The sequence below is a fragment of the Salvelinus alpinus genome, chromosome 4 (assembly GCF_045679555.1).
Source record: "Salvelinus alpinus chromosome 4, SLU_Salpinus.1, whole genome shotgun sequence".
In the NCBI taxonomy this organism is placed as follows: domain Eukaryota; kingdom Metazoa; phylum Chordata; class Actinopteri; order Salmoniformes; family Salmonidae; genus Salvelinus; species Salvelinus alpinus.
Window position 1 is genome coordinate 72,220,020 of NC_092089.1, and position 26,230 is coordinate 72,246,249.

The following is a 26,230-nucleotide window of genomic DNA, read 5'->3' on the forward strand; positions in this document are numbered from 1 at the left end:
AGTACATGCTGGGCCGTTCTTCTGTTCCCAATACTGAAAGTGAAACGTTGAGCAAAAAGTGAAAAGTTCAGTCAAGAGACTTAAAATCCTAGTATCGGGGCTGTTGATATAAAGGATCTACTTCTGTCAAAAATAGGCCTGTGACGTTGGCCATTAGATAAGCTCAAATTATCCGCTTGGGTCTCTCCGATACAGTATGCTACCCTACACCACCCATAGAGACTATGTTACTGGCTGGCAGTATGTTAAGGTCCTTTGGCCGGAGCATCGGTTACCCTCACTGTGCCTCCTTGACCACCTTCCAAAATGGCCACCTCTTTCGTATGTCATCTTGGCAGAAAATCCTGGTCTCCCTCTGCCAGGCTTTAGCCAACATCAATATAGTAAAGGTGAGATGTGGTTCCCTTAAGGTTACAGGCCATTCTGGTCTCTCCACACGTTCCCTTTTCCATTACCTTCCTCCCTGCTCCCTCCCTGAAACTTAGTCAAACATAATGTAGGCTCATCAATTATGTCAACCAAACTGACTTTAAGGTCTATTAAACAGCCTGGTCCTGTTTGGTGTGCTAGGTCATTTATCATGTACACTTCTGGTGTCTGGTACTTCTGGTGTGTGTGTGTGTGTGTGTGAGAGAGAGTGTTTGTCTTTGTGAGAGAGAAGGAGGGGCAGATAAGGAGAGTGGGTCATAACAGCCCACTCGGTACAGTATCTTTCATTCCATTAAACACAGCTTTTCACCCTTGCCACAGGATGACAAAATGAAAGGTGAAAGGTGAAATTGTGGTGTTACAGTCTAGCATACAGGTTATTATCTCAATGTATTGCTGTAACCAAATAAAATCCCTGAAATCAAGATTTACGATGGAGAGTTGGCCTCGCATTTCCCTCAAATAATTTATTCAGTGGGGAACCCAAGGTTCAGATGAAGGTCAATGAGTCAGCGAATTAATCCACCAATTACCAAAGCCCGTATAATCCAATCCACCAATTGCTCTGCTCTGCTCATTATATTGTGCAACATTCTACACGTAACTCCATATGGTGCCCTGTGTGCATTCTACTTCTAGTCAAGTAGAGCACAAGCAATGTGCCTGGTTGGTCACTTGTGTGCAGAGCAGGCCTTTGGCCCCATAGCTTTGAAGGCTTGGGGAGAGGGACATGTGGACTGGGCTGGGTTCTGCCGGTGGATGCCAGAGCGGCCAGAGCAATGCCTTGGTCTCTGCTGATAATGTCGGAGGCTGCGTCATGCTCCATCTGTCCAAGGGAGATTCCTCTCTTTCCTTGCTCCTGAAAAGGGTCAATTGGGTTTAGGTGTAATTATTATTACTTCTTTTTTTACCGGATAGCATTTTAAATGTGGCTGGAGGAATGCTCAGTTGGCCATCAACTGTAGTGAATGGGAGGGTCAGTTTCAAATGACTTTAGGAGTTAGGTGTATAGGGAGCGGGAATCATTGAGGAAATTGGATTTTGTTATGATTAATCTGGTGTGATTAATCTGTCTCATGGTAGAGATCTGAGCGGATCACGTGCTTTCTCCAGAGTCAAAACTCGCCTGTTTCCATAACTAACTCCACCCGTCGCTTGAGAGAGGTGCTGTTGGATTGGGCATGACGGATGCATCGGCAACCTGTTTATGAGGCAGCCAGTTCCTATCATGCATAATAAGCAATTTGGAGGCCCTACTGTGTTTCTTTAACGGAATGTGAGGAAAATGTGAAAATGAGCCCTTCTGCATTCTGTGCCTCAGCCTCACTTTGTCAAATATGCCCTTCCACAAATCTGCTCTCTGAATTGATACGCTCTCAGAGAGAGGGAGAGAGAATGTTATTTACCCTTGCTGTTTTTTTAATCAAAATTCCATTCCACCTACAGTGTCTTCTGAAAGTATTCATACCCCTTGATATATTTCATATTTTGTTGCGTTCAAAATGGATTACATTTGTTTTATTCTCACCTGTCTACACACAATACCTCATAATGACAAAGTGAAAACGTGTTTGTAGAAATTAGTAGACAACCATTTTTCAGGTCTTGACATAAATATTCAAGTAGATTTAAGTCAAAACAGTAACTCCGTCGCTCAGAAACATTCACTGTCTTCTTGGTAAGTAACTTCAGTGTAGATTTGGCCTTGTGTTTTTGGTTATTGTCCTGCTGAAAGGTGAATTCATCTCCCAGTGTCCGGTGAAAAGCAGATTGAATCAGTTTTACCTCTAGGATTTTGCCTGTGCTTAATCTCCGTTTCTTTTTATTCTGAAAAACTCCCCAGTCCTTAATGATTACAAGCATACCCATAACATGATAAGGTAATTGTATGTGTGGGGTACAGAGATGAGGTAGTCATTCAAAAATCATGGTAAACGTTTAAATGTAACTAAATGTAATCGTAAATGTAATCTACTGTACGTAATCCCCAAAAGTCATTATTTATCATGAGAGGTCCATAAACCATAACTAGTGATGCTGCATACTCAAAGAAATGTTTAAATCTCACCTTTCTGGTAAAATAGTTATAAATTGCTGAGGTGTAGTCACTTTTGAAAACACAAGCTCAATTACACAGTACAAATATGATAAAAATATGAAAATATTAAATATTTTATATTATGTATTTCCTATTCAACAAAACTGTATGAATAAAGCTTGAATTGACTTACACTACCGTTCAAAAGCTTGGGGTCACTTAGACATTTTCTTGTTTTTGAAAGAAAAGCTACTTTTTTGTCAATTAAAATAACATCAAATTGTTCAGAAATACAGTGTAGACATTGTTAATGTTGTAAATGACTTTTGTAGCTGGAAACGGCTGATTTTTAATGGAATATCTACATAGGCGTACAGATGCCCATTATCAGCAACCATCACTCCTGTGTTCCAATGGCACGTTGTGTTAGCTAATCCAAGTTTATCATTTTAAAAGGCTAATTGATCATTAGAAAACCCTTTTGCAATTATGTTAGCACAGCTGAAAATGTCGTGCTGATTAAAGAAGCAATAAAACTGGCATTCTTTAGACTAGTTGAGTATCCGGAGCATCAGCATTTGTGTGTCGATTACAGGCTCAAAATGTCCAGAAACAAATGACTTACTTCTGAAACTCGTCAGTCTGTTCTTGTTCTGAGAAATGAAGGTTATTCCATGCGAGAAATTGCCAAGAAACTGAAGATCTTGTACAATGCTGTGTACAACTCCCTTCACAGAACAGCGTAAACTGGCTCTAACCAGAATAGAAAGAGGAGTGGGAGGCCCCGGTGCACAACTGAGCAAGAGATTGGTTTGTATTTGAGCTCAAATTCTAAAGGGATTGATTACCTTTCAATATTGAGATTATGATTTTATAGCATTTCAATGCTGGAACTATTCATTGTATAGGATAAGAAGTGACATTTTGGGAATGTTGATTAAAGCATGTTAATACACAACATCCAATTTAGAAATAGGCTTCCTGGTTTACAGCTTCACTACTTCAGAGACTATATCTCCAGCTTCTTCTGAGATGAATAACAGCACTACATCTTTGTAGGCGAGTAAGAAAAGACTTGCCGTGGGCGAGTGTGGGGACCTCTGCTGACCTGCGGAGGGTTGATGGATTCCCGAAAGCTCTCTGGTTTACAGCAATGCCATGCATCTAAGCAAAACAGCTTGAGCCATTACTGAAGGCTGGAGAGGTCAAAGTGTGCTTTACTACGTTTTCCTCACCTGCGACGCCGATTGGTTCATTTTCAAGGCTCACTTGGTATTTACTGCTGTTGTTGCTTTCGCTTCTGAAAATAGTTCCGCAAATCCCTCTTTAATGCAAGTGAAGGGAAAGGGCTCTTTGAGGCGTTGCCTTTTGATACGTGTGCTGGCTCTCACGCTTTCACAGCCAAAGAACATTTCATGAAGTCCATGTTCTCAGCTTAACGCTCACTGTGCATATAGCTCATGTGGAAAACAAATAGATTGACTATTTGGATGAGTCTGCACCATCAAAAAAGGTGGTGCAGCCATTGGACACAATAGAGTACTAATTAGTTTGCGGATGAGAATTGGTAAGCAAATGCTACACCTGCTTCAATTTAGGGATTGTTAATTTTGTCAGTGGCTTGGGATGGAAAGAGGATGGAATTGACTTACATCCTGGCAATGAGTCATGGAAACCCATTCAAAATAAGGTCTGTTTTAGCACGGACTGGAGATTCTCCCCTACAAAACAACAATAGCAAATCAGATCTCTTCATCAACTGGATTGACATTGCAGCCCTAACTTGTTGACAGATGTTTTAGGTTGGGGGTGCTGGGGGGGTTAATGTATTTTTTATTCATCAGGGGGTGCTGCAGCACCCTTGCTTCCCGCGGCTATGGAAGAATCCGGAGAGGATGAAAGAACTGGGAGGTTCACATAAAAGGGAAGGAAAGAACTCGAGTTGAATGAGAGAGTTTTGCGACACAAGCCAAATCAAAGACAGCGTTCACATCCAATTGATCACAGGCCTTTGTAAATTGTATTTGTGGGACATGATAGAGGGGATGGCAGACAGCGGTGCATACAGAGCTGCTCTGCTCTGACATAGAGAGAGACAGATGACTTGATCCATTCTAGATGTGAGGGGAGACCAGCCATTGGCGTAAAGGTTATCTACTAGACTCCACCACAGGGCAATCCACAACCCGATTGCCTCAGCACTCTCACCTGACAGACAATAATGCTTATTGTTAGCTTGACCTGGCTGGATGTCACGCTCGCACATTGAATCCCGGGTCTGACAAAATGATCCAATCGATATCAGCTTTAGGGCCCAATGCCTTTGAGAATGGAACGTCTTTTGGATCAGGCAACAGCGATCATCTGGAGAGGGAATTGACAGGTTGGCTATCAGGAGGCTGCACAGGTCAGACATCAATAGCAGGCTTTGTCCTGGAGGACAACAGCACTGTGGTATCTCTCCAATCCATAACCTTCACAAAGATCCTTGGCCCTAAAGGCCACATGAGTTGGATGAAAGCCGTTTGTTGATGAGGTATTGACGAATTTGGGTTAGGGTTATGGTGTTCTGGATGTGCTGCCGACAGCACCTACGCACAGCCTGAAAGATGACGAGACGAAGCAGATCAAACTTTGTTTATGCCTTTCATACTCTGAACGTTGTCCAGCAATGGCCAGAGGAAAAGTATGTACGTTAGGCACAGGAGGCTGCTTAGGGGAGAACGGCTCATAATAATGGCTGTAACGGAGCAAATGGAATGGCATGGACCACCTGGAAACCATGCGTTTGATGTATTTGATACATTCCTCTCATTCCGCTCCACAATAAACAGTGAATTAACGGTTGGTAGTACCTAAATATAGAGCCACGCCAAATTGCAATATAGATTTGCAATACTCTGACGAATACCATGACTACGTACACTAAGAAGCAGCTGAAATATTTGAAGTGCTACATAGATATATATATTTTTAAGCAGTAGTTGCAGTTTATAGGGATTCTCACTGAAGTCAAGGCAACTACAACAAGTGAAATTCAGGGTGAGCTTGACTCACAAGGTTTCACTAAGGTTATCCGTTCAACACTAATGCAGACATAACAATGTGGTGAATCCAGATGAAGAGTGTCTGTTTGAGAAAGATGAAATGAACGATTCATTAACAGTGGAGTTGGCTCAAGGCGAGTGTGTCAAAATGTCAAAGTGCAACGACGAGCCGTTTTCAATCAAGACAGCATTGGACATCCCATTAATAAAACGTTGTGTCATTTGTAACCTTTGTCTTGTTCTTCCGCTCAGTCCATCATACTGTTGAGGTAACGACTTTCCTTAAACATGTCATGATAAATATATTTAGTGAGTGCTCAAAATGATGAATGATACAATTATAGACCCAACAAGACAAGATGAATCATTCAAAAGCAGCCATGTGCTTCAAAACGAAAGGAAAACAATACAGGACAAAAAGTTGCTAAAAATGCTAAAACAACAGGACAATGTACATGATTAAGTAGTATCATTAGATGAAAAGAGTATACACAAGATACATAAATAATGAATAGAACAATACATATTTTCGAAGAAAACGGGACTAATTTGGAATGTGGCGGAATGCAGGCTAATCTTAAAGCTGCTAATTACTTATGGCTTCAATTGGGTTGCAAACAGAGAGTATGTGATGTGAGGAGTGCTGAGTAGTTAGTGTTTATTCAGTGCTGAGGCGAGAAAAACAGCACCTGGAGTGCTATGTGTTGAATAATCTTTTATGGGCAGATTCTGAGTGTAGACATGTATGTACAGTCCTAATAGATAGACTCCTCCATGAGCTTTCTGGGTACACAGCACCAGCCAGTTGGAGGGGGAGTCTTATCTCTACAGCCTGGGCTCAGATAACCCTTCTGGTGTTCCTCTTGGGGTTTTATCACCAGCGAGCTGAGCATCTAAGCAGCTTTGATACCAGATCAACCCACATCTGACACCTTCCAGTTCACACAAAAAAACCTCCAAGGGTCAACACGAACTGCCATTCCCCCAAAAGGATAAAAGGTACATTTTCTGAGCGAGTAACTCCTGTCAGATGCATTAAAATAATCATTCATAGAATGGGGCAATGTTGGCTATGAACACTCAGGGCGGCGCGTCTCTCCCGTATCGTGACTCACTGAGTCACAGACGACGCCGATGCCACCGTAGCCTTTGAGAACGCACAAGGAGGCCATAAAACTCATCCGAATGCCTGAGTGATCGCTGGCACGGACTTGCACGGTCTCGGAGAGCAGAGGGAATCGGGAGGGAGTTCAACGGTGTGGTGAGCCTCGACGATGAGTACATTGCGTGTGAGTGACTGCAACACCTGATGCTCACTCCAGCCCTGAGGCCAGTCCTCGAGGGGGACTGAGTAATCCCTCTTAATGGTCTACGAGGGGACAAGGAGAGATTTGTAATCTTCTCTGGTATTGTCCCACTTTCTCATGCTGAGGATTTGCTATTTGCTTTTGGAGATCAAATTGAGTGTCCAGTACAGAGGACGTTGTGTTTGTTAGCATGACCAGAACAAAGTCAGGTACATTAGGACACAAAACAGGAAACAAAACCGAAGCTGACACACAGTAACTAGAGTTCCTTCAAAAAGAGTAACTGCCATCGGTGCACACTTCTCTGTACAAAGTGTTCTACTACTATCAATCCTCTCTCATTTTGTTCTAATTTGAGTGTATATGATATTGGGGAGAGGTATCATGCAGTCATGTGCAACCTAGGACTTCAAATGACTGCCAAAAAGCTTGATCTTGAGTGCTCATGTGAATGGCACCCATCCATTTGGGATGGGTTATCTCTGTAGGTAATATTCTGCATAACGACTAGCTTTCTTCATCATGGGCCATGTTTTGACTCATTTCCCACGCTCTAATCTAACTATCGGGTAGAAAATAAACAGTCAGGGAGCTGTAAAATCATGGAAATTGATATGCTCCACCTGGCGTTGGTTGGAAGGCGAAGATCAGTGGCTGAGGATGAGTCAACGTGCACTCTGCTCCACTCCTCTCTGCTCTGCTTCCTCTCTCCTTTCTATTGTCTCCCGTCTCCTGCTTCATCTCTCCTGTTTCCTGCCTTCTCTCTCCTTTCTCCTGTCTCTGCCCTCCTCTCTCCTCTCTCCTCTCTCCTCTCTCCTCTCTCCTGCTTCCTCTCTCCTGCTTCCTCTCTCCTCTCTCCTGTCTCCTCTTTCCTGCTTCCTATCTCCTTATTGTCTCCCGTCTCCTGCTTCATCTCTCCTGTTTCCTGTCTTCTCTCTCCTTTCTCCTGTCTCTGCCCTCCTCTCTCCTCTCTCCTGCTTCCTCTCTCCTGTCTCCTGTCTCCTCTTTCCTGCTTCCTATCTCCTTTCTATTGTCTCCCGTCTCCTGCTTCATCTCTCCTGTTTCCTGTCCTCTCTCTCCTCTCTTCTGTCTCCTCTCTCCTGCTTCCTCACTCCTCTCTCCTGTCTCCTCTTTCCTGCTTGCTCTCTCCTGTCTTATCTCTCCTGTTTCCCCGCTCCTCTCTCCTGTCTCCTGCTTTCGCTCTCATGTCTTCTCTCCTGTTTCCCAGCTCCTCTCTTCTATCTCCTCTCTCCTGCTTCCTCTCTCCTTTCTCCTGTCTCCTGTCCCCTGCATCCTCTCTCCTGTTTCCTGTCCTCTCTCTCCTCTCTCTTGTCTTCTCTCTCCTGTTTCCCCGCTCCTCTATCTCCTCTCTCCTGCTTCCTCTCTCCTTTCTCCTGTCTCCATGTCCCCTGCTTCCTCTCTCCGGTTTCCTGTCCTCTCTCACCTCTCTCCTGCTTCCTCTCTCCTGTCTTATCTCATGTTTCCCTGCTCCTCTATTCTTTCTCCTCTCTCCTGCTTCCTCTCCTTTCTCCTGTCTCCTATCCCCTGCTTCCTCTCTCCTGTTTCCTGTTCTCTCTCTCCTCTCTCAAGTCTCCGCTCTCCTCTCTCCTGTCCTGTCTGCTCTCTCCTGCTTCCTCGCTCCTCTGTCCTGTCTCCTATTCCATGCTTCCTCTCTCCTGTCTCCTCTCTCCTGTTACCCCTCTCCTCTCTCCTTTCTCCTCTCTCTTGCTTCCTCTCTCCTGTCTCCGCTTTTCTCTCTCCTGTCTCCTCTCTCTTGCTTCCTCTCTCATGTCTTCTTTCTCCTGTCTCCTGCATCCTCTCTCCTGTTTCCTGTCTTCTCTCTCCTCTCTCCATTCTCCTCTCTCCTGTCTCCTATCTCCTGTTTCCTCTCTCCTGTCTCCTCTCTCCTGTCTCCCCTCTCCTCTCGCCTGTCTACTCTGTCCTGTCTCCTCTCTCCTGCTTCCTCTCTCCTATCTACTGCCTCCTCTCTCCTTTCTCCTTTTTCCTCTCTTATCTCTGTCTCCTCTCTCCTCTCTCTTGTCTACTTTCTTCTGTCTCATGCTTCCTCTCTCCTGTCTCCTCTCTTCTCTCTCCTCTCTCCTGCTTCCTCTCTCATCTCTCTTCTCTCCTCTCTCCTCTGTCTCCTCTCTCCTGCTTCCTCTCTCCCATTTCCTGTCCTCTCTCTCATCTCTCCTGTTTCCTCTCTCCTGCTTCGTCTCTCTTCTGTCCTGTCTCCTCTTCCCTGATTCCTCTCTCCAGTCTCCTGTCTCCTCTCTCCTGTATCCCCTCTCCTCTCCCCTGTCTCCTGTCTCCGCTCTCCTGTCTCTTCTCTCCTGCTTCATCTCTCCTCTCTCCTGTCTTTTCTCTCCTGTCTTCTGCTTCCTCTCTCTTGTTTCCCGTCTTCGCTCTCCTCTCTCCTGCTTTCTCTCTCTTCTCTCCTGTTTCTTATCTCCTGTCTCCTCTCTTCTGTCTCCTCTCTCCTGTCTCCCCTCTCCTTTCTCCTGTCTCCTGTCTCCTGCTTCCTTTCTCCTATCTACTGACTCATATCTCCTGCTTCCTTTCTCCTCTTTCCTGTCCCCTCTCGACTCTCTCCTCTCTCTTGTCTCCTTTCTTCTGTCTCCTGTCTCCTGCTTCCTATCTCCTCTCTCCTGTCTCATTTCTCCGGCTTCCTCTATCCTCTCTCCTCTCTCCTGCTCCCTGTCTTTTGTTTCCTGTCTCCTCTCTCCTGTCTCCTCTCTGCTCTCTCTTGTCTCCTTTCTCCTGTCTCCTTTCCTCTGTCTTCTCTCTTCTGTCTCCTCTCTCCCAACCCCTCTCTCCTCTCTCCTGTCTCTTCTATCCTGCTCCCTCTTTCCTCTCTCCTCTCTCCTGTCTCCCGTCCCCTGTCTCCTCTCATTTCTCGCCTTCTTCCTCTCTCCTGTTTCCTCCTCGGCCAATCCTCTTTACCAGCTCCTGCTTGATATTTAGAGCAAGAAGTCCTCTCAGCTACTGCAAACTGTTACAGAAGCCAACGGTGACCTCAATTCTCAGCTCCCTCTCTCCCAGCGTGGCACTTCAAAGAAGAACTCAGCCCTGGTGGTATTCTAACGTCAGCCCTGGTGGTATGCTAACATCAGCCCTGGTGGTATGCTAACATCAGCCGTGGCATAAGAGCTTGTTATTATGACACTGACTTGAGATAATCGCATGATGGTTCGTATTGATCATTTTCAGTATATATTTTTTATTATATTAGAAGAAAAAAAATACTAGCCTCCGCCAGGGGTTTTGAAAAAAATGTGTTTAATAACACTTACAGTATGTGCAATCAAGTCAGGCAATTTTGACTTGCATATTTCAGAAATATTTCACATGACATTAATGTAAAGAGGCTAGAATCTGCAATTGTGACAAAGCTTTCAACAATTCAACGGGCCATCAACCCTTGTAAGAAAGGAGATGTTTTATTATACAGTTTCCCACCATTACAATAGGGTTTGTTGGCGCTGTGGGAGAATTATGGATTTAACCTCCATAACAATCAAATGCTGCTAAATGAATGTTCTTGAAAATGCATTTCCTTTTTCAAGTCACTATTTGTCATTTGCAGATAAATGGACCAGGAGAAATAGTTTTGTGGTGCTTTAGCTGCCATATTGGAAATATTTGATCATTGTTGAAAGTCTCAGGCTTTATGACCACTTGGGTGCCTTTCTCAAAATCTGTGGCGTTCAACTCAAGAATGTACTGTGGGTTGAACTTGGAATTTTTATTTATGGGAAGCAGTTCCTTTGGGATATTTGTACTCCTTTGTAATGTTTAATTTGAGATATTGCTGCATTTTAAGTTATTGACAGGCCTGTTTTTAGAGGGAAATTGTTATTTTCATCAGGGATACATGTTTAAACCACATTCCATTTTTTACAGAACAAATCTAAGTGTAATTTTAGCAAAGTCAACTACAGATCAAGGGAAAGCTGGGCATTTACACCAAATCCAGTCTATGGTTAACACAAAGCACACACGAAGACAAAGGAGATGAATTTAGCCTTAGTTTTCTCAGTATACCAAAGCAGCTGATATGTTCTATGTGATTGACTGTAAACACTCAAGAGCCTAAGAAAACAGCACATCAAATGAAGGAAACTAATTTAATCAAATGGTGTGGATTCTAGAGTCATACGCCTGGAATGCATAGATGCAACAACCTTCAGAGATCTGCAGTGACACTCGTAGTGCTCCCACATAGGTGACATGCTGTGAAAGGGATTGGCATGAATTGGATTGTCATATATCACATGCTTAACCGAAGCCATACGAATTCAGCCCATGCATGACAGTGAGGGAAAAGTCATCTCATATTTGAACGATGGTATTAGTTATCTAAGAGATCAGATTGCCTGCGTGATCGATGAGTGTTTCTCGGGAATGGCAGCGCGGATGGGGAGATGTGATTATGCGCAGAAGGGAGCTAATGATTCGCTGGACTAATTAGCGTCTTCCAAAGCCATGCAAGCAGGGGATAAGAAAGGATTGAATCATACCATCTGACATTAGCGTGAAGCCAGGGAGTAAGATGGGAGCTGAAGGCAAAGCCACCAGGAAGAGACTGGGGGAAGGGATTAGAGCCCCAAGGCATACAATTCAATGTGCATGAATTACACTGAAAATACTGTAAATACCAAAGTATTAGAGAGCCCTCCTAGTGCAGCAGAGATCTTAGGATAATGCCCAAGGTGATGGCAGCTTTGTAGGTCAGACCTCATTTTAAAATCTGTTATATACCAGGAATAATATGCTCATTCATCACAGGCTTTCATCCAAAGCGATTTACAGTAAACATATTCAAAAGGCATATGAGACTTATGCGGGAATCAAACTCACAGCTCTAGTCATGTCGCAAGCAACACATTCCAACCAACAGAGATATTGAAGAGCGCATCTTTACATGTTCTTACAAGGACATGGGCTTTTCATGTCGCGTGGGTAATGGGTTTGAGATTCAGATGTTCTAACACTATTTGTTGTCTTGGTCACTGGAGCCAGGAAACACTCAGATGCTTGTAGGCCTACATTGGTCTTGCATCGCTACCTTTACACACAGTATTTTCTCGTCAAGTGAAATATTTCACATGACATTAATGTGAAGACGCTGAAATCTGCAATTGTGACAAAGCTTTCAATAATTCAACGGGCCATCAACCCTTGTAAGAAAGGAGATGTTTTATTATACAGTTTCCCACCATTACAATAGGGTTTGATGGCGCTGTGGGAGAAAATGAGGAGAACAGGAAGGATGGTAATTATTTTAGGGCCAAGCCCTAAAAATGCCCCAAATGCTTTCAGAATATATGAATTTGTCACAAATGGTACCTCTTGAAATATTCCGTACTCCATGAAAACTATAGCAAATGGCTTTATGGATTTAACCTCCATAACAATCGAATGCTGCTAGATGAATGTTCTTGAAAATGCATTTCCTTTTTCAAGTCACTATTTGTCATTTGCATCAGTAAGCATTAGTTAACACAAAGCACACATGAAGACAAAGGAGATGTAAACTAATTTCTGTGCTTGTAAACATTGCCGCACGAAGGCAACGCACGCAAGGACACGGGGTGGGGGGGGGGGGGGGATTCTTACAGAATGCCAGAAAAAAAAGCCTCTGTTTACATGTTGCTTATGAGTGCATTTCACACTACTTGTGGATTACGATTGTATTTTAAGGCGTGTATGAATGTCCTGCTTAATATAATGTTTGTGTCATCAATGCAAATCAGCTGCACTATACTTTTAAATTAAACACGTAAACTTCAACCAGTAAAATGGGCTCTTTGGCTAGCTTTTGCTACAGCCTATGTCAATGAGCGTTAGCATTCTAGCTAACAACTGCTGCATCCAAAATAGTTATTTTGCAAAGATCACAGCCAAATATAATCTTATCAACTGTTCAAGCAAAAATCAAAACATCATTGTAAGCGTATGAGAACCCATAAAGTTTATTTGGTTTCGAAGTAATAAAAATGGCGATGGTTTGCTTACTGCAGCCAAGAGTCGCGTGCATAAGTGCGTGACGTCAGTGTGTCGTTTACTGGAAAAGGGTCTATACAGAGACTCCAATAAAGACCCATACCTCACTCATATTCTGAATGTTCTTGAAAACGTATTTTCCTTTTTCAACTCAATATTTGTCATTTGCAACAGCAAGAATTAGTATTTAATTTTGAACACTAACACTAACCCAGCCCCCAATAACCAGTCTCTGGAATGATCACCACTGAGAGGACAATTGATGCTAATCTGATGCTCTAGATTCTAGGGGAATTCTTTGATGTTACCTGACACCATTGTGGCTCTAGTTGATTTAGCACGGATTGCAGTGATATGTACCCTACTGTATATCTTGCTCACGTTTCAGCTTCACATGTGACTTCCTTTCAAACAGAGAAGAATGGCATTAACAGAGAGCCGGAACCATCCACTTAAGTAGTTTAGCGATGGCTTTGAAAATACTGAGAGAGGAATGCTACCTCAGAGGATATTGCAATTGTCCTCCGTGTGAATGGGGTAGTGCAGTTGTCAAAGCAAGTAAACGGTTGTACACAGAGATCTCATGCAGAGCTGTGCTGGACTGGGAGCAACGCCACCACTTCCACTCACGTAGAAAACATCATTACAACGAATGCCAATCTCCAAGGGAGGGCTACAGACCTGAGCTCTTGGTTGCCAAATTCACAATGCAAGCTCAAATAGATACTGTAGATATAACAGGTGAAGCTATTCTGAGTAATGAAACATAAAACCTTTATGCTAGTTAATCAAAGTAATGCGATAATTGAGACAATGACGTGTAGATGTAGAGTTGTTAATCACAGAACAGTTGTGAAATGTGTTTCACAGGTGCTAACTTCACAGGTACTGATTGGGAGGTGTCTATTCACAAGGTGTGAGGTAATAGCATATGTGCAGGTGACATGCAAGTTCTGCCTAGGACGGTTATGGGGTTATAGTCCTAGACACAGTAGTGAATCTATACGTCTATGTAGATCTTTAAAAGCCAGACACAGTGGTGAATCTATGTCTATGCAGATCTTTAAAAGCCAGACACAGTAGTGAATCTATATGTCTATGTAGATCTTTGAAAACCAGACACAGTGGTGAATCTATACGTCTATGCAGATCTTTAAAAGCCATTTTCCATCACCCTCTTTTATCTTGCAATTTAGTTCGTATGGATTTGATTACCTGTCATTTTAATTAAAAAGCCTAATTCTCTTTGCCCTACTTTCCAAACGAATCAAGTCATGTTTCAGAGGCAATTATATGGAAGCCCCGAAAAGTATGAGTTGTGCAAAATATTCCCGGAGTGACATCAGCTTAATTCCTTTTAACCACCACACCTGGCAAAACAAGAGAATAGGAACACAACTACGCTTGCACAAGCAATTCATAATTAGGACCTGAATAATTTGTAAGTTGACTGCGTGACCCTGGGAATCATCTAATGCATAAACAGTTTGGCGTGGGCGTCTATAACTAGCTACATCCAGATGAACCCATCTGAATAGGTCTTCTAATTGACAGCTAGATTCCCGAATTGGGGATATGCTAATGTAGTGAGCTTGATCTAATGACAGTTACACTTATTTTACCTCCTCCATCATAGGGCGATCAGTCCTCAAAACAATATTGGTAACTTAAACATATTTTAAACTTTTTCTATTAATTATTCTACATAAATTCAGGTTGAGCAAGTTTTCAAAAAGACAGAGGCACGCAGAGGATGCTGATAATGGTGGAGAACAGCTACATATCAAAAGCATAGAAATTAGCTGAGGTGGCAGAGTCTAGGGAATTAAAAGAGCAAAAAGCAGCGGAGCAACAATTGAACCTTGGGGGATGCCATTTCTTCTTTAGTGCAAGGGCTAGGATGAAGTACCTTTAATGCCTTTCGCTAGCCCAGGCATGACGAACGCAGTTAAATACTGTGTTTGCTTTCTCTGGGTCAGGAGGAGTCCTGGCAGATCCACTCAGACAACATACCGGTCAAAAGGGGTGACTGACTCTGGAGGGGAGAATGTTCACATCAACTCAACATCCATTTCCACACTATTGTCCTCCTGAAATTCAAGTCTGGTATTGTGTCTGAAATATGCAACAGAAATGACATGCCAACTTGTCATTATGTTGATTTGATTAAAGCATAGATGATAGAAACGTCTTTCTGTATCAAAGTAGTATTGGATTATTTGATACTTGGGGCACAAGTCAGACAGGAATTGTAATTTAGTTATTTTAAAATAAAAGTACACGATTCTTCCTAGAAGGAAAGACATTCTGCAGACCTCTATTTTAGGTTAATTAAGTCTGGGTTGTCCTTCATATATGCTTTTAATGTTTACCTATTATCTCATTGCAGCATGACACGTATTAGCAGCAGACTGGCTGATTATATCTAGACCTTGGTACCAAAATGAACGTTGAGGGATTTAAAGGTTCTAGCTGTGCCCTTTAACAACCCTGGAGCATTGGACTAAACAGATTTCTCTTTAGAATGAATACAAAGGAGAAAACTATGTTAGCACACAGCATTAGATATTAATACATTTTGTTAATGTACGCTCTAATCTGTACTATACTGCTGTTCTCTGTAGAGGGCTACTTTATGCCCCATTTGAGTTTGGAAATGTTTTGTCTAAAGGGTATAGTGCCCTTCGGCTGCAAAGTGTCTCGTTCAGTTTGGCTGAACCCTCTCAGCTTCCTGCATCTCCTCAGAACTGAAGGCTCTTGTTAAACACAAAGCTTGTAAAAGTCACAGAACACAGACTTTTATTCAGCATTTACTCAGCGTGGTGTTTAATTTTATCTTACATCCTGTGAAGTGGGTCCTCTTGACTCCTCAGTTACCTCAGTATCAGCGGGTTGGTGTTCTCCGCCTCGCTGCCGTCCGTGACCGTTTACCCAGTGACACAAGCATTATAACTTATGAAGCTCCGCAATGGTCTTCTGTGATCTCTGGCAGGCAACCAAGTGAACCACCCCGGACTGCCCATGGTAGCTACAGCACGCTCCACTAAAGACAGTGCTTATCTGAGGAAGCAGAGAAAATCCATCAGCCCTAAACTCTATTTAAAGGCAGCTAGTGGTACTGTAGGCCTACTCCTCCTATGATTGTGGCGAAAAGAGTATACAACTGTCCAAATGACATCATCATTGTGCGCCATATAGATTCTGTCTATATGCTCCCTCCGACAATACTAGATGTATTCCCCTACACACTCATACCACTGTGGGTGAATTCTACTTTATTGCAAATGTGGCTCTTGGTTGTGGTATACAATGGACCATGGGTGATCTGCGTCCTCTGCAGGTAGATTAGTGTGAGCCTCACGGTGGTACATGCGTTCGGTCCGGCTCGCTCATCTCCACGCTGAAAGTCTGTGAGCAGCAGTCCAACGATAATGACAGAGGATGGGTGATAAAACGCAGCAACGTTGAACCTCCTGCCTCCGTTTTCCATCTTCCCACGGGAGATTTACTTAGATATGGTGGCTGTGGCTCCAGCTTACCTCAGCCGCCCTATTCCTCCCCCAACCCCCTTCACCAACACATAACCCCCCCCAGTCTCATTACCGCCTGTCTGCAGGCCAAATCCCTCAGCCTTTGGGGCCCTTTTATATTGTCACCCCCCCCCCTTCACCCACCACCGATAGATATATAATTCCAGATTATAGCTTCGCACGCTGTTATGGTTTTGGGAGCTGCATCACTGGGTGGGAAATGGTGGATGTGTGTGGGGAGGCAAACTATTCTGCTGGGGAGTAGAGATTAAATGGAGAATTGATCTCGCTCTTGCAATCCATGTGAAAAAGCAAACTACCTCCCCGTGGTCAGTGTTTTTTTATTTATTTAACCAACCAAGCTATTTTTAGGTTGTTTGAACAAACTGCTGTGTACTTTAGGTTGGTGCCTGCTATGTGTCTAGCTATGCAAAGACTGTTGCTTTCACAATAACCTACCACCTGACCCTGCTTGAGAGGTAGCTTGAAGGAACAGCACAGTATTGCTGCACCCAAAGTATGACGTTCTGTGGAAGATCCTTACCGTCATGGTGGTGTCTGTCACTATGTAACAATGAACCACCTTTTGGAAGTAGCAAGACTCTCTGCAGGATTCCTACTGTTCAAATGATAATAATAATAGATTTATACAGTTCTTTTCATTACAGTACATGAAGAATCTCAAAACAAAGTTCATGTGGGGCTAGATCGAGGGTCATGTGATGGGTGACAGATGGAGGAGAAGGAACACACAGTCCTTGAGCTGGTCCCGCTGCTCCCCGCAAACACCACCTGTGTCTGGGCTCGGCAGGGGCCGCCGTCACCGCCCTCGCAGTCCTTCAAAAAGGACAGCAACCTTCTTACACACACACACACACACACACACACACACACACACACACACACACACACACACACACACACACACACACACACACACACACACACACACACACACACACACACACACACACACACACACACACACACACACACACACACACACACACACACACACATAAAAGAACACACAGAAATGTTTTATATTTAACCTTTATTTAACTAGGCAAGGCAGTTAAGAACAAATTCTTACAATGACGGCCTACTGACACAAAGGAACACACAGACATAAAGGAACACACAGACATAAAGGAACACACAGACATAAAGGAACACACAGACATAAAGGAACACACATACATAAAGGAACACACAGACATAAAGGAACACACAGACATAAAGGAACACACAGCCAAAGGTGCTTCGACCAAGTACTGAGTAAAGGGTCTGCATACTTTTGTGAATGTAATATTTCCGTGTATATTATTTTTTATAAATGAGCAAAAATGTCTAAAACCTGTTTTTTCTTTGTCATTATGGGTAGATTGATGACGGGAAAAATGGTTTAATACATTTTAGAATAAGGCTGTAACGTGACAAAATGTGGTAAAAGTCAAGGGGTCAGAATACTTTCTGAATGCACTGTACATGGACAGGGGTGCCATTGGCAGGAACGGAGAATCCCACACAACCCACTCACAAACACATACATAGTCACATACTGACAAGAGTGGTACATTTTGTTCTCTGCCAGTAACACCCACACGGAGCCACCTCCAAACACCCACACACAACAGGAGGTTGGTGGTACCTTAATTGGGGAGGACGAGCTCGTGGTAATGGCTGGAGCGGAATTGGTTGAACTGTATCAAATACATCAAACGTATGGTTTCCATGTGTTTATTCCATTCCATTTTCTCTGTTCCGGTCATTATTTTGAGCCGTCATCCCCTCAGCAGCCTCCCCTGCCACACACACACACAAGCAAAAGACACACACACACACACACACACACACACACACACACACACACACACACACACACACACACACACACACACACACACACACACACACACACACACACACACACACACACACACACACACACACACACACACCCTGTCAAGTGTGCCATTTCATCCACTCTTCCAATCACTCTCACACTCTCACACTTTCCACCAAGTCCACTGCATGCCTTTACGTAACACGGCACATTTTAGGCCAACACGTGACCTTGCTCATCCACAACTTCAAATTCTCCTGATCCCTTTCAATTTCAACTCTTTGTGCACGATGCACACTCACTCCTTTCACCGTTAAAAATTGTCCCTCTGGACTGAGCTGAGCTGAGGAGACCCTTTTAAGCTCTGTTGAGTTGGCGCCCGTTAGCGCCTGTTAGCTAGCCGCTACACAAACTCCTCTCAGTAAATGTGGCCGAAGGCCTAAGCAACCAGACCATTTCCATTAGCACTTAGGCTACACAGCTGGTAGGGAGTGGCACCACTAAGACTAAAGGGATGGTGGCTGTCTCATGCTGTTCCGCTGCAACTTTGTCACAATCAGATGAGCTAATTGGCCTGGGGAGTTGAGATTAAGCGTACGGTGTGATGGGATAAGAGGAACAGAACAGCGTTGCCAAGAGAAAATGGTATTAATTAAAAGCAGATAATGTTCAGATGCAATCGTCAACAGTAATAAAGGCAAGCAAGGCTGAGAATATACAGTATACCTATGAAAGTTGTTTTGTCGCAAGCCAGGGTTTCCATGTAGGTTTTCTGACTTATTAACAGCCAAGGGCCAGGAAAGGGCCATATTGTGTGAAATAAATTCTAATTACAACATTGCACACACTGAGATGGTAAAACCATGACAAAATAATGTATTTAGAATTTAATTTGACTGTGTAATAGAGTTGTCTGTCACTATGTAACAATGAACCACATGTTGGAAGTAGCAAGACTCTCTGCAGGATTCCTATTTTTCAGATGATGGTAATAATAATAATAATAATAATAATAGTAGATTTATATAGTTATTTTCATTACAGTACATGAAGAATCTCAAAACAAATGTGTGTGCAAGTTAGAAAAATCTTCCCAGGCTTCTGGCAACCACGGAGAGTGTTCACTCAAACGTCTGTGGTTCCACACACGCTGGAGGGAAATCAGTGACAGTGGCTCTTGCCTTGTAGAGAAGTTCAATAAATTGTTTAGACGGGATATTCTTTATTCTGACCTTGAGTGAAAATATTAGTTCGAGTAAAATAATTGTTCCCCACGACGCCTCAATGTTTTTTTGTCCGTTGTAGAATGATCTTAGTAGAAGTCACTGCAATGAGTCTGCTCTTCAATACAGCTAATCACAGCCTTGCCTTTCATCAGTTCTCGAAAAGTATCTGTTTTCTTCAGCTGTGAATTTATTACATTATAAGGGTTTTGTAAAAAGGTCAATAGTAGTTATTGTCTCATTCAGATTTAGCTTTGTATTCAGCTTGCTTCCAAATGGCTTACATTTAAAGACACAATGTAACATCACATCCCACTCATTATACAATGAATACAGTGGACCATAATTGGAAATGGAAGCATCTAAGTGTTACAATATTATAGGTGGGGGGATTGTGCAGTTTTAAACAGATCATTTTTCATTACAAATCTATGTGGTCTCCAATACTAAGGAGAGAAACTCCATTTAATTTAATTCACCCCTATTTCACCCCTGCGTGTAACGTATCATCAAAATTGGTGTTCAATGGCACGTTATATGACATCCACTGTAGAATGAAACTGTTAAGACTGATGTGTAAAGCAACGAGGAGACCTCAAATGACCCTTTGTGAGATGTCGACAAAACCTAGTCGTAGTCGTTTGTTTGCTATGCTAACTCGCTAATGACACACCAAATAGACAGTGTGTTTATGAATGAACGTTCTCTTCTCAGGACGAGGTGCTGTAGTTTTGCCTAACTCCTGCTTGCCAGCATCAGAATGCAAAGTGGAGAGTAGCCAGCGACCACGAAGGTCATGGCGGGTGATCTCATACCAGATGGCCATGTGTTCTCTTCCACCTCTGGAGAGCTGGGTGCAGCCTGGCTTGTCGGAACTTTGCACAGATTGGATCAAGACAGCGGGTCTAATGCTGAAAGAGTAAGCCTTTTGGACCGGGAAAGGCTCGTGAAGGATGGGGTGTGGTGGAGCCATCTCCACTGCATCTTCCTCTGTCATCAGGGAGGCCCAGTTCTCATTAAAATACATTTCCAGCGAGTTGGGGCATGAGCGGTGTGGTGTGTGAGGGTGTCTGGGTATCCATGGGCGGCCGTGAGAGAAAGAGAGAGAGAGAGCACAGGCATGCGTCCAGCTGTTGGAGGAGAGTATGTGAAGTTTCCGGACTGAATACACAATGTCTCATGCCTCGACACGCTCCGTGTCAGACCTCGATGTGAGGAGAATACACATTGGAACAGCCCTCTGCAATCTGACTCTCTCTCTCTAAATGTAGTATTTGACTTTTACATCTTTTAAAGTTATGTAGACATTCTTTAATCTATTATTCATGAGTGTATTTTGCTGTGTGTGGTCTTGATTTTAGGAAAATACACAAGCATCCTTCTCAGGGACATCAAAAAGGTAGCAAAGTGGATTTGTTGAATTTGACAGTGTACGTGATCTGATTGTCCTAGTGTGATTTTTTGTCATAATGCTCATAGCCACTGGCATAGTGTCAGTTTTGCAGGTTAAGCAAACCGCTTAATTATGACGAGGTGAACACTTTCCAAAAAGTTGGGAAGGAAAACATGCTCACGTCCCAGATGTGATCTTTATGACCTGTCACCACTTACAACTACTTCAGCCAGATTTCTGCACTGAATAAACCATTAGATGTTAATCAACTCCCCTCTTCTCCATTTATAATAACTGCCTGCGTTTTTGTCTTCATGTTCTCTTTTCCTTCCCAATAGTCCAACATTTCGACATACAGTATGTAAATGTCCATCTGCTTGGTCAATGCAGAGTATGTATGAGCAATTGGTCTCTGAGGTAATGCCTATTCACTTGGTTTTTGGCAAGTCTGTACAGCCTCTTTTCACTTCAGAATAAAAGTGATCCAGTGACGCACTCAAGGGCTACGGTATATTCCGTAATGAAATTCAGATGTCATTGAACAAGCCTTATCTTTTCTGTGCTCTTTTTTCTAGCATATCTAACAAGCCCGGCCAGAGGTAGAGACCAATGAGAGGATGTACTATTATCTGCTATCTTCAAATCCTGCCATAGAACTCCAAGCCATAAAAAAGCCCTTTGTTCTCAAGTCTTGACCCAATGTCCAGTTGGAACATTTGTGTGTAGCTCAGCCTCTGACAGAGATAGCCATGGCCGAAGAGTCCAACACAAAGCCCATCAAAAGGAAATAATTTAGAGGGTCTTTAATTGGGTCCACGTTCGGAGTTGTTGTTTCCTCTGTTGTTCAATACTGTACTGTGGGTTCCCTCATAACAGACCCATGACTGACATTTCTTCCCCCCTTTCGTTCACCTCTAAAGGAGCTACCAAAGACATGGGGAAAATGCTGGGTGGGGAAGAGGCTGAGAAGGATCCTGATGCGGAGAAAAAGGAGGAGGAAAGACAAGAGGCACTTCGGCAACAGGAGGAGGAGAGGAAGGCAAAATATGCAAAAATGGAATCGGAGAGAGAAAACGTCCGACAGGGCATCAGGGATAAGGTAAAAATGTAATCCTGTTAAACAATGAATCTTATTTAAATATATTCAATCCCATTGCAAGTTTCATACTCACATGTGATTGCCTCCCGAAGCAAAACTCATGCATACATTATCATATGTAATGTCGTTGTGTGTGTGTGTGTGTGTGTGTGTGTTTATGTGTATGTCTGTCTGTCTGTGCATAAACAAACAATGCACTATGCTTGTTAAATTCCTATTTGATCATTATTTCCATGTCATCCAATGTTGAAAATCTGGTAGCTTGGTTCAGTAGCGGTGTCTTTTGAGCCTGGCAAGAAAAGAGTGACTTGATATAACCTCAGAGAAACATGCTTTAGAGTTGGAGAATTAGCCGTGAGCTTTAGTGAGTCATGAGAGCCCTTGCTTTGGAGAGAGACAGAAATGACAGTGCAGATTCAGCAAGTGTTGGAAACTAAAGACTGTGGAGACTGACTAAATGTCTTCTTAGCAAAGGCTAATTTCTCAAGCCAGAATTTATCTAGGACTGTCTGGGAATGGTCTGAGTGGGGAGGGGAAAACTGAAAACTAGCTGTTTTTGGCAGAGGTTTGGAACTATTTCTTATTGGTCAACTAAAGTGGAACTGACAGCATTTTAGCAATATGAAATCTTATTCAAATCTGTTCATATAGACCCCCAGGAAGAATATGACAAGCAAGCACTCATGGTCATTTTCATGTATTTCAAAATTCATTGAATGTTAAAATGCTCTAGCAAGATAGACTGGGAAAGCGGCCATGTGTTAAGACAGTTAATAAAACCATCAGTCTTGTCCAGGAGTCTACATGGACCGGTGCGCCATAGCCAATCAGAGCTACAGTAAACCTATATGAAAATAACCAATTTGGTACAATGGCCATTTATTTAACCAGGTAAGTCACTTATGAACAAATTCTTATTTTCAATGACAGGCTAGGAACAGTGGGTTAACTGCCTTGTTCAGGGGCAGAATGATATATTTTTTACTTGTCAGCTCGGGGATTCGATCTTGCAACCTTTCGGTTACTAGTCCAAAGCTCTAACCACTAGGCTACCTGCAGCCCCCTAACTCACTTTGAACTGGACTGTGTTTACAGGCAGTAGCAACAGGGTGACTTTAGATCATTAGAACGCATTCGCCAAAAGCCACAAAATATTTCTGCAAATATGTAGACACCACGGGAGTCCTATTCATCAAACAACCAAGAAAAAGGTAGGCTCTCTGTTCCTCGGTTGCCTATGCACATCAACAATAACAACAAGATCAACAAATAATGCTAGCCAGAGCAAGATTAGCTCAAATCGAACGAGGGAACATTATTTAAACCCTCAAACCTTTTTTTTATCTAGTTGGCCTTCAAAATTGCACAGATAAACAATGGGGAATAGTAGACTGCTCGTCCTTCTGCAGCTTGTCTGCCAAGGCATGCTTGTCTCAACCCACCTTTTGACAACTGAATGGGAACTTGACTGCCCATTTGATCGATGTCAAATACATTTGATTGACAACAAAGAGATATGCTAACTGTGGATATCATTCAAGTTCAGCATAGCAAGCTGCATAGCAATGACACCTGCATCTCTAGCTGTAGCAACTGAAAAATGATGACATCCTCCCAGCAGCTAGCTAAGTAATGTTATGCCTGGTGTTTTTAGCTTGCTAAATAAATAGATATGCTATTCCAGGAGTGTCAAACTCAATCAGCGCAAGGGCCATGTTGAAAAAAACTCAACGAAATTGCAGGCCAGACATAACCTATTTGATTTATAATGTCCACTTATGTACATAGGATGCTGTACATAGCATTTTAACATTAAAATAAAAGATAACTTATATTTGTCCAGCCTTTGCTGCTATGCTTGCAGATGTGCATAATATGCTGCAACTCTAATCAAAAAGTATTTAATAACTCCAAATAACAAAAACGTAGCAAGATTGTTGCAACATTTAAACTTAAAACTAGTTTTATTTTTTTGCACTGCTCCGGTGCGGCCAGCCTAGGCTACTGATCAAATGTTGCTGTAATAGGCCTCCGTGTTTCTCCTTTGCATGGTGTTTTGTTGCAGGTTTAGTTTTTAGATGATTCATTGTCAAGCTTTAAAATACGAAGACAGACTGCAACATTTTAGTAGCCTAGCTAGGACTGTGGCATGTGTCTGTACACTTTCCCTCCGCTGCGCGCTGTAAACGGGACACATGGAAGCAGTGCAATTGAAGTTGAATTCACCAATGTGAGCGCATCAGGCTGTAATTTAATAAAGTACATGACTCAACCGTTGACTCATTTATACTCGCTTGTGTGTCCTATTCAGCCCACTGGCCTTGTTTGACACATGTGCATTAGCTTATTAGCCACGTTATGACTGACTTGTGTTCATTGCCCTTGCTAGTTTGATTGTATTGACATTTCCAGCCTTAGTCGTCCATTTTTGTTAAAACAATTTAGTCAATAAAACTGAAACAGTGCATGCCAAATGGGTGGAGGCAGCAAGCAATGTACCAGGCCAGCTGTGATTTACAACCTGATAGCAATATTTCTTGGACTACCAATAAATGTATTGTGGTGAATTATAGTAATCATGCAGTTAACTGAATCCATCTATTCTGCCAACAATGCCTTAATGTACATCATGGACTTTTGAGTCAAATATAACCTATATTTAAACCTCTTATAAAGTTGGTTTTGAAGCATAAACTGGTAATTTGATATTTTGGACTGATATGATTGTCTGTTTGTTTCATACCTCCAAAGTAGTTGAAACGCTGTCACCAGGCAGGCCAAAATTCCATCCCACCAAAACAGGCATCACTTTCAGGCATTATCATTTTAACAATTTCACAGTATTATTACAACCTCATAGTGTGAAAATATACGCTGAATGTACAAAACATTAAGGACACTTTCCTAATATTGAGTTGCACCCCCACTTTTGCACTCAGAACAGCCTCGATTTGTTGTGGCATGGACTACAAGGTGTCAAAGCGTTCCACAGGAATGCTGGCCCATGTTGACTCCAATACTTCCCACATTTGTGTCAAGTTGGCTGGATGTCTGATACATTATTGATACACACGGGAAACTATTGAGCATGAATAACCCAGCAGTATTGCAGTTCTTGACACAAACCGGTGCGTCCAGTACCTACCCAATTCAAAAGCACTTAAATCTTTAGTTTTGACCATTGTTACGAACCGGCTCGTAGCCCATAACAAAGAGGGAGAAAACACGGAGATTAATAAATAACCTAAATATATTTATTACACAAAGTAAACTATATACAAGTAACAGTGGTGTGTGTAGTGGATGCATGCATAGATGGTGATAATGAGGGGTGTTGAGAGGTGCCAAAATAAATGAACACAAAGAAGCCCCAAAATGTCACAACAAAAACAACAGTGTGTCTGCATGGAGAGAGTCTCCTTGATGTATGGGGGGAAAAACAAGAGCAGAGAGAAAGAATACGGCAGACAGAGTGGGAGAGTCGTCAACCCCCCCCCCCCCCCCCCTAAAACCGGTGACCACCAAGGACCCCGGACCACCACACAAACATACTGCCCTGGTTAAAACTGCCCCACCCAACCTCGTCCTCCCCAGACCTCAGCAACCTTTGTGCACAGGAAGCAACCTTTAAGAGGAAAGAAGAAAACTAGGACAGCAAGGAACAGATGACAGGAGCGATAGGACAACACAAAATAAACTGTGGCTGGTCACATGGATGACAAGCATACGTCACAACACTCGGGGAAAGCGCGCATGAGAAAACGCTTGTCCACCTGTATCTGCATAAACCATTACCCAGTCCAAATAAACAGAGCACCCGACCGGAGACGACCCTATTCATAAGGCTCTGAAAAGTGACAGGTGCTTTACGTAGGTCGAAACTCATAACTGAATATGAGTACAGACCGAAGGGTGTAATAAAGGCAGAGGTTTTGTGTGCCCTACACATAAGTGGCACCTGCCAATAGCTCTTTAACAGGTCAAACTTGCTCACAAACTTCGCTAATCCGAACTGATCAACGCAGTCCTCCATCCGAGGAAGAGGAAATTAATCTGGCTTAGTGACACTGTTTGCCTTACGGTAGTCTGTACAAAATCTGTTTGTCCCATCCGGTTTACTGACCAAGATACATGGAGAAGCCCTGCTGGAGAAAGAAGGCTCAGCAATATTCATCTCAGCATCCAGACAACTGCGTTTCTCTGAAGAAACTCTATACAGTGCATTCGGAAAGTATGTAGACCTCTTGACATGTTCCACATTGTTACGTTACAGCCTTATTCTAAAATGGATTAAATAAAATACAAATCTACA

The 26,230-nt window shown here is 42.8% G+C and overlaps 1 protein-coding gene across 2 annotated transcripts in view; it reads left to right on the top strand.

Moving 5' to 3' along the window:
* Positions 1-26,230, top strand: part of LOC139574385 (complexin-1-like) — a 52,302-nt gene that overhangs the window by 13,955 nt on the left and 12,117 nt on the right. For both annotated transcript variants that reach the window (XM_071398910.1, XM_071398909.1), the window contains exon 3: positions 21,740-21,918. In XM_071398910.1, coding sequence (XP_071255011.1) covers positions 21,740-21,918 — 179 coding nt within the window. The remainder of the gene's footprint in view (positions 1-21,739; positions 21,919-26,230) is intronic.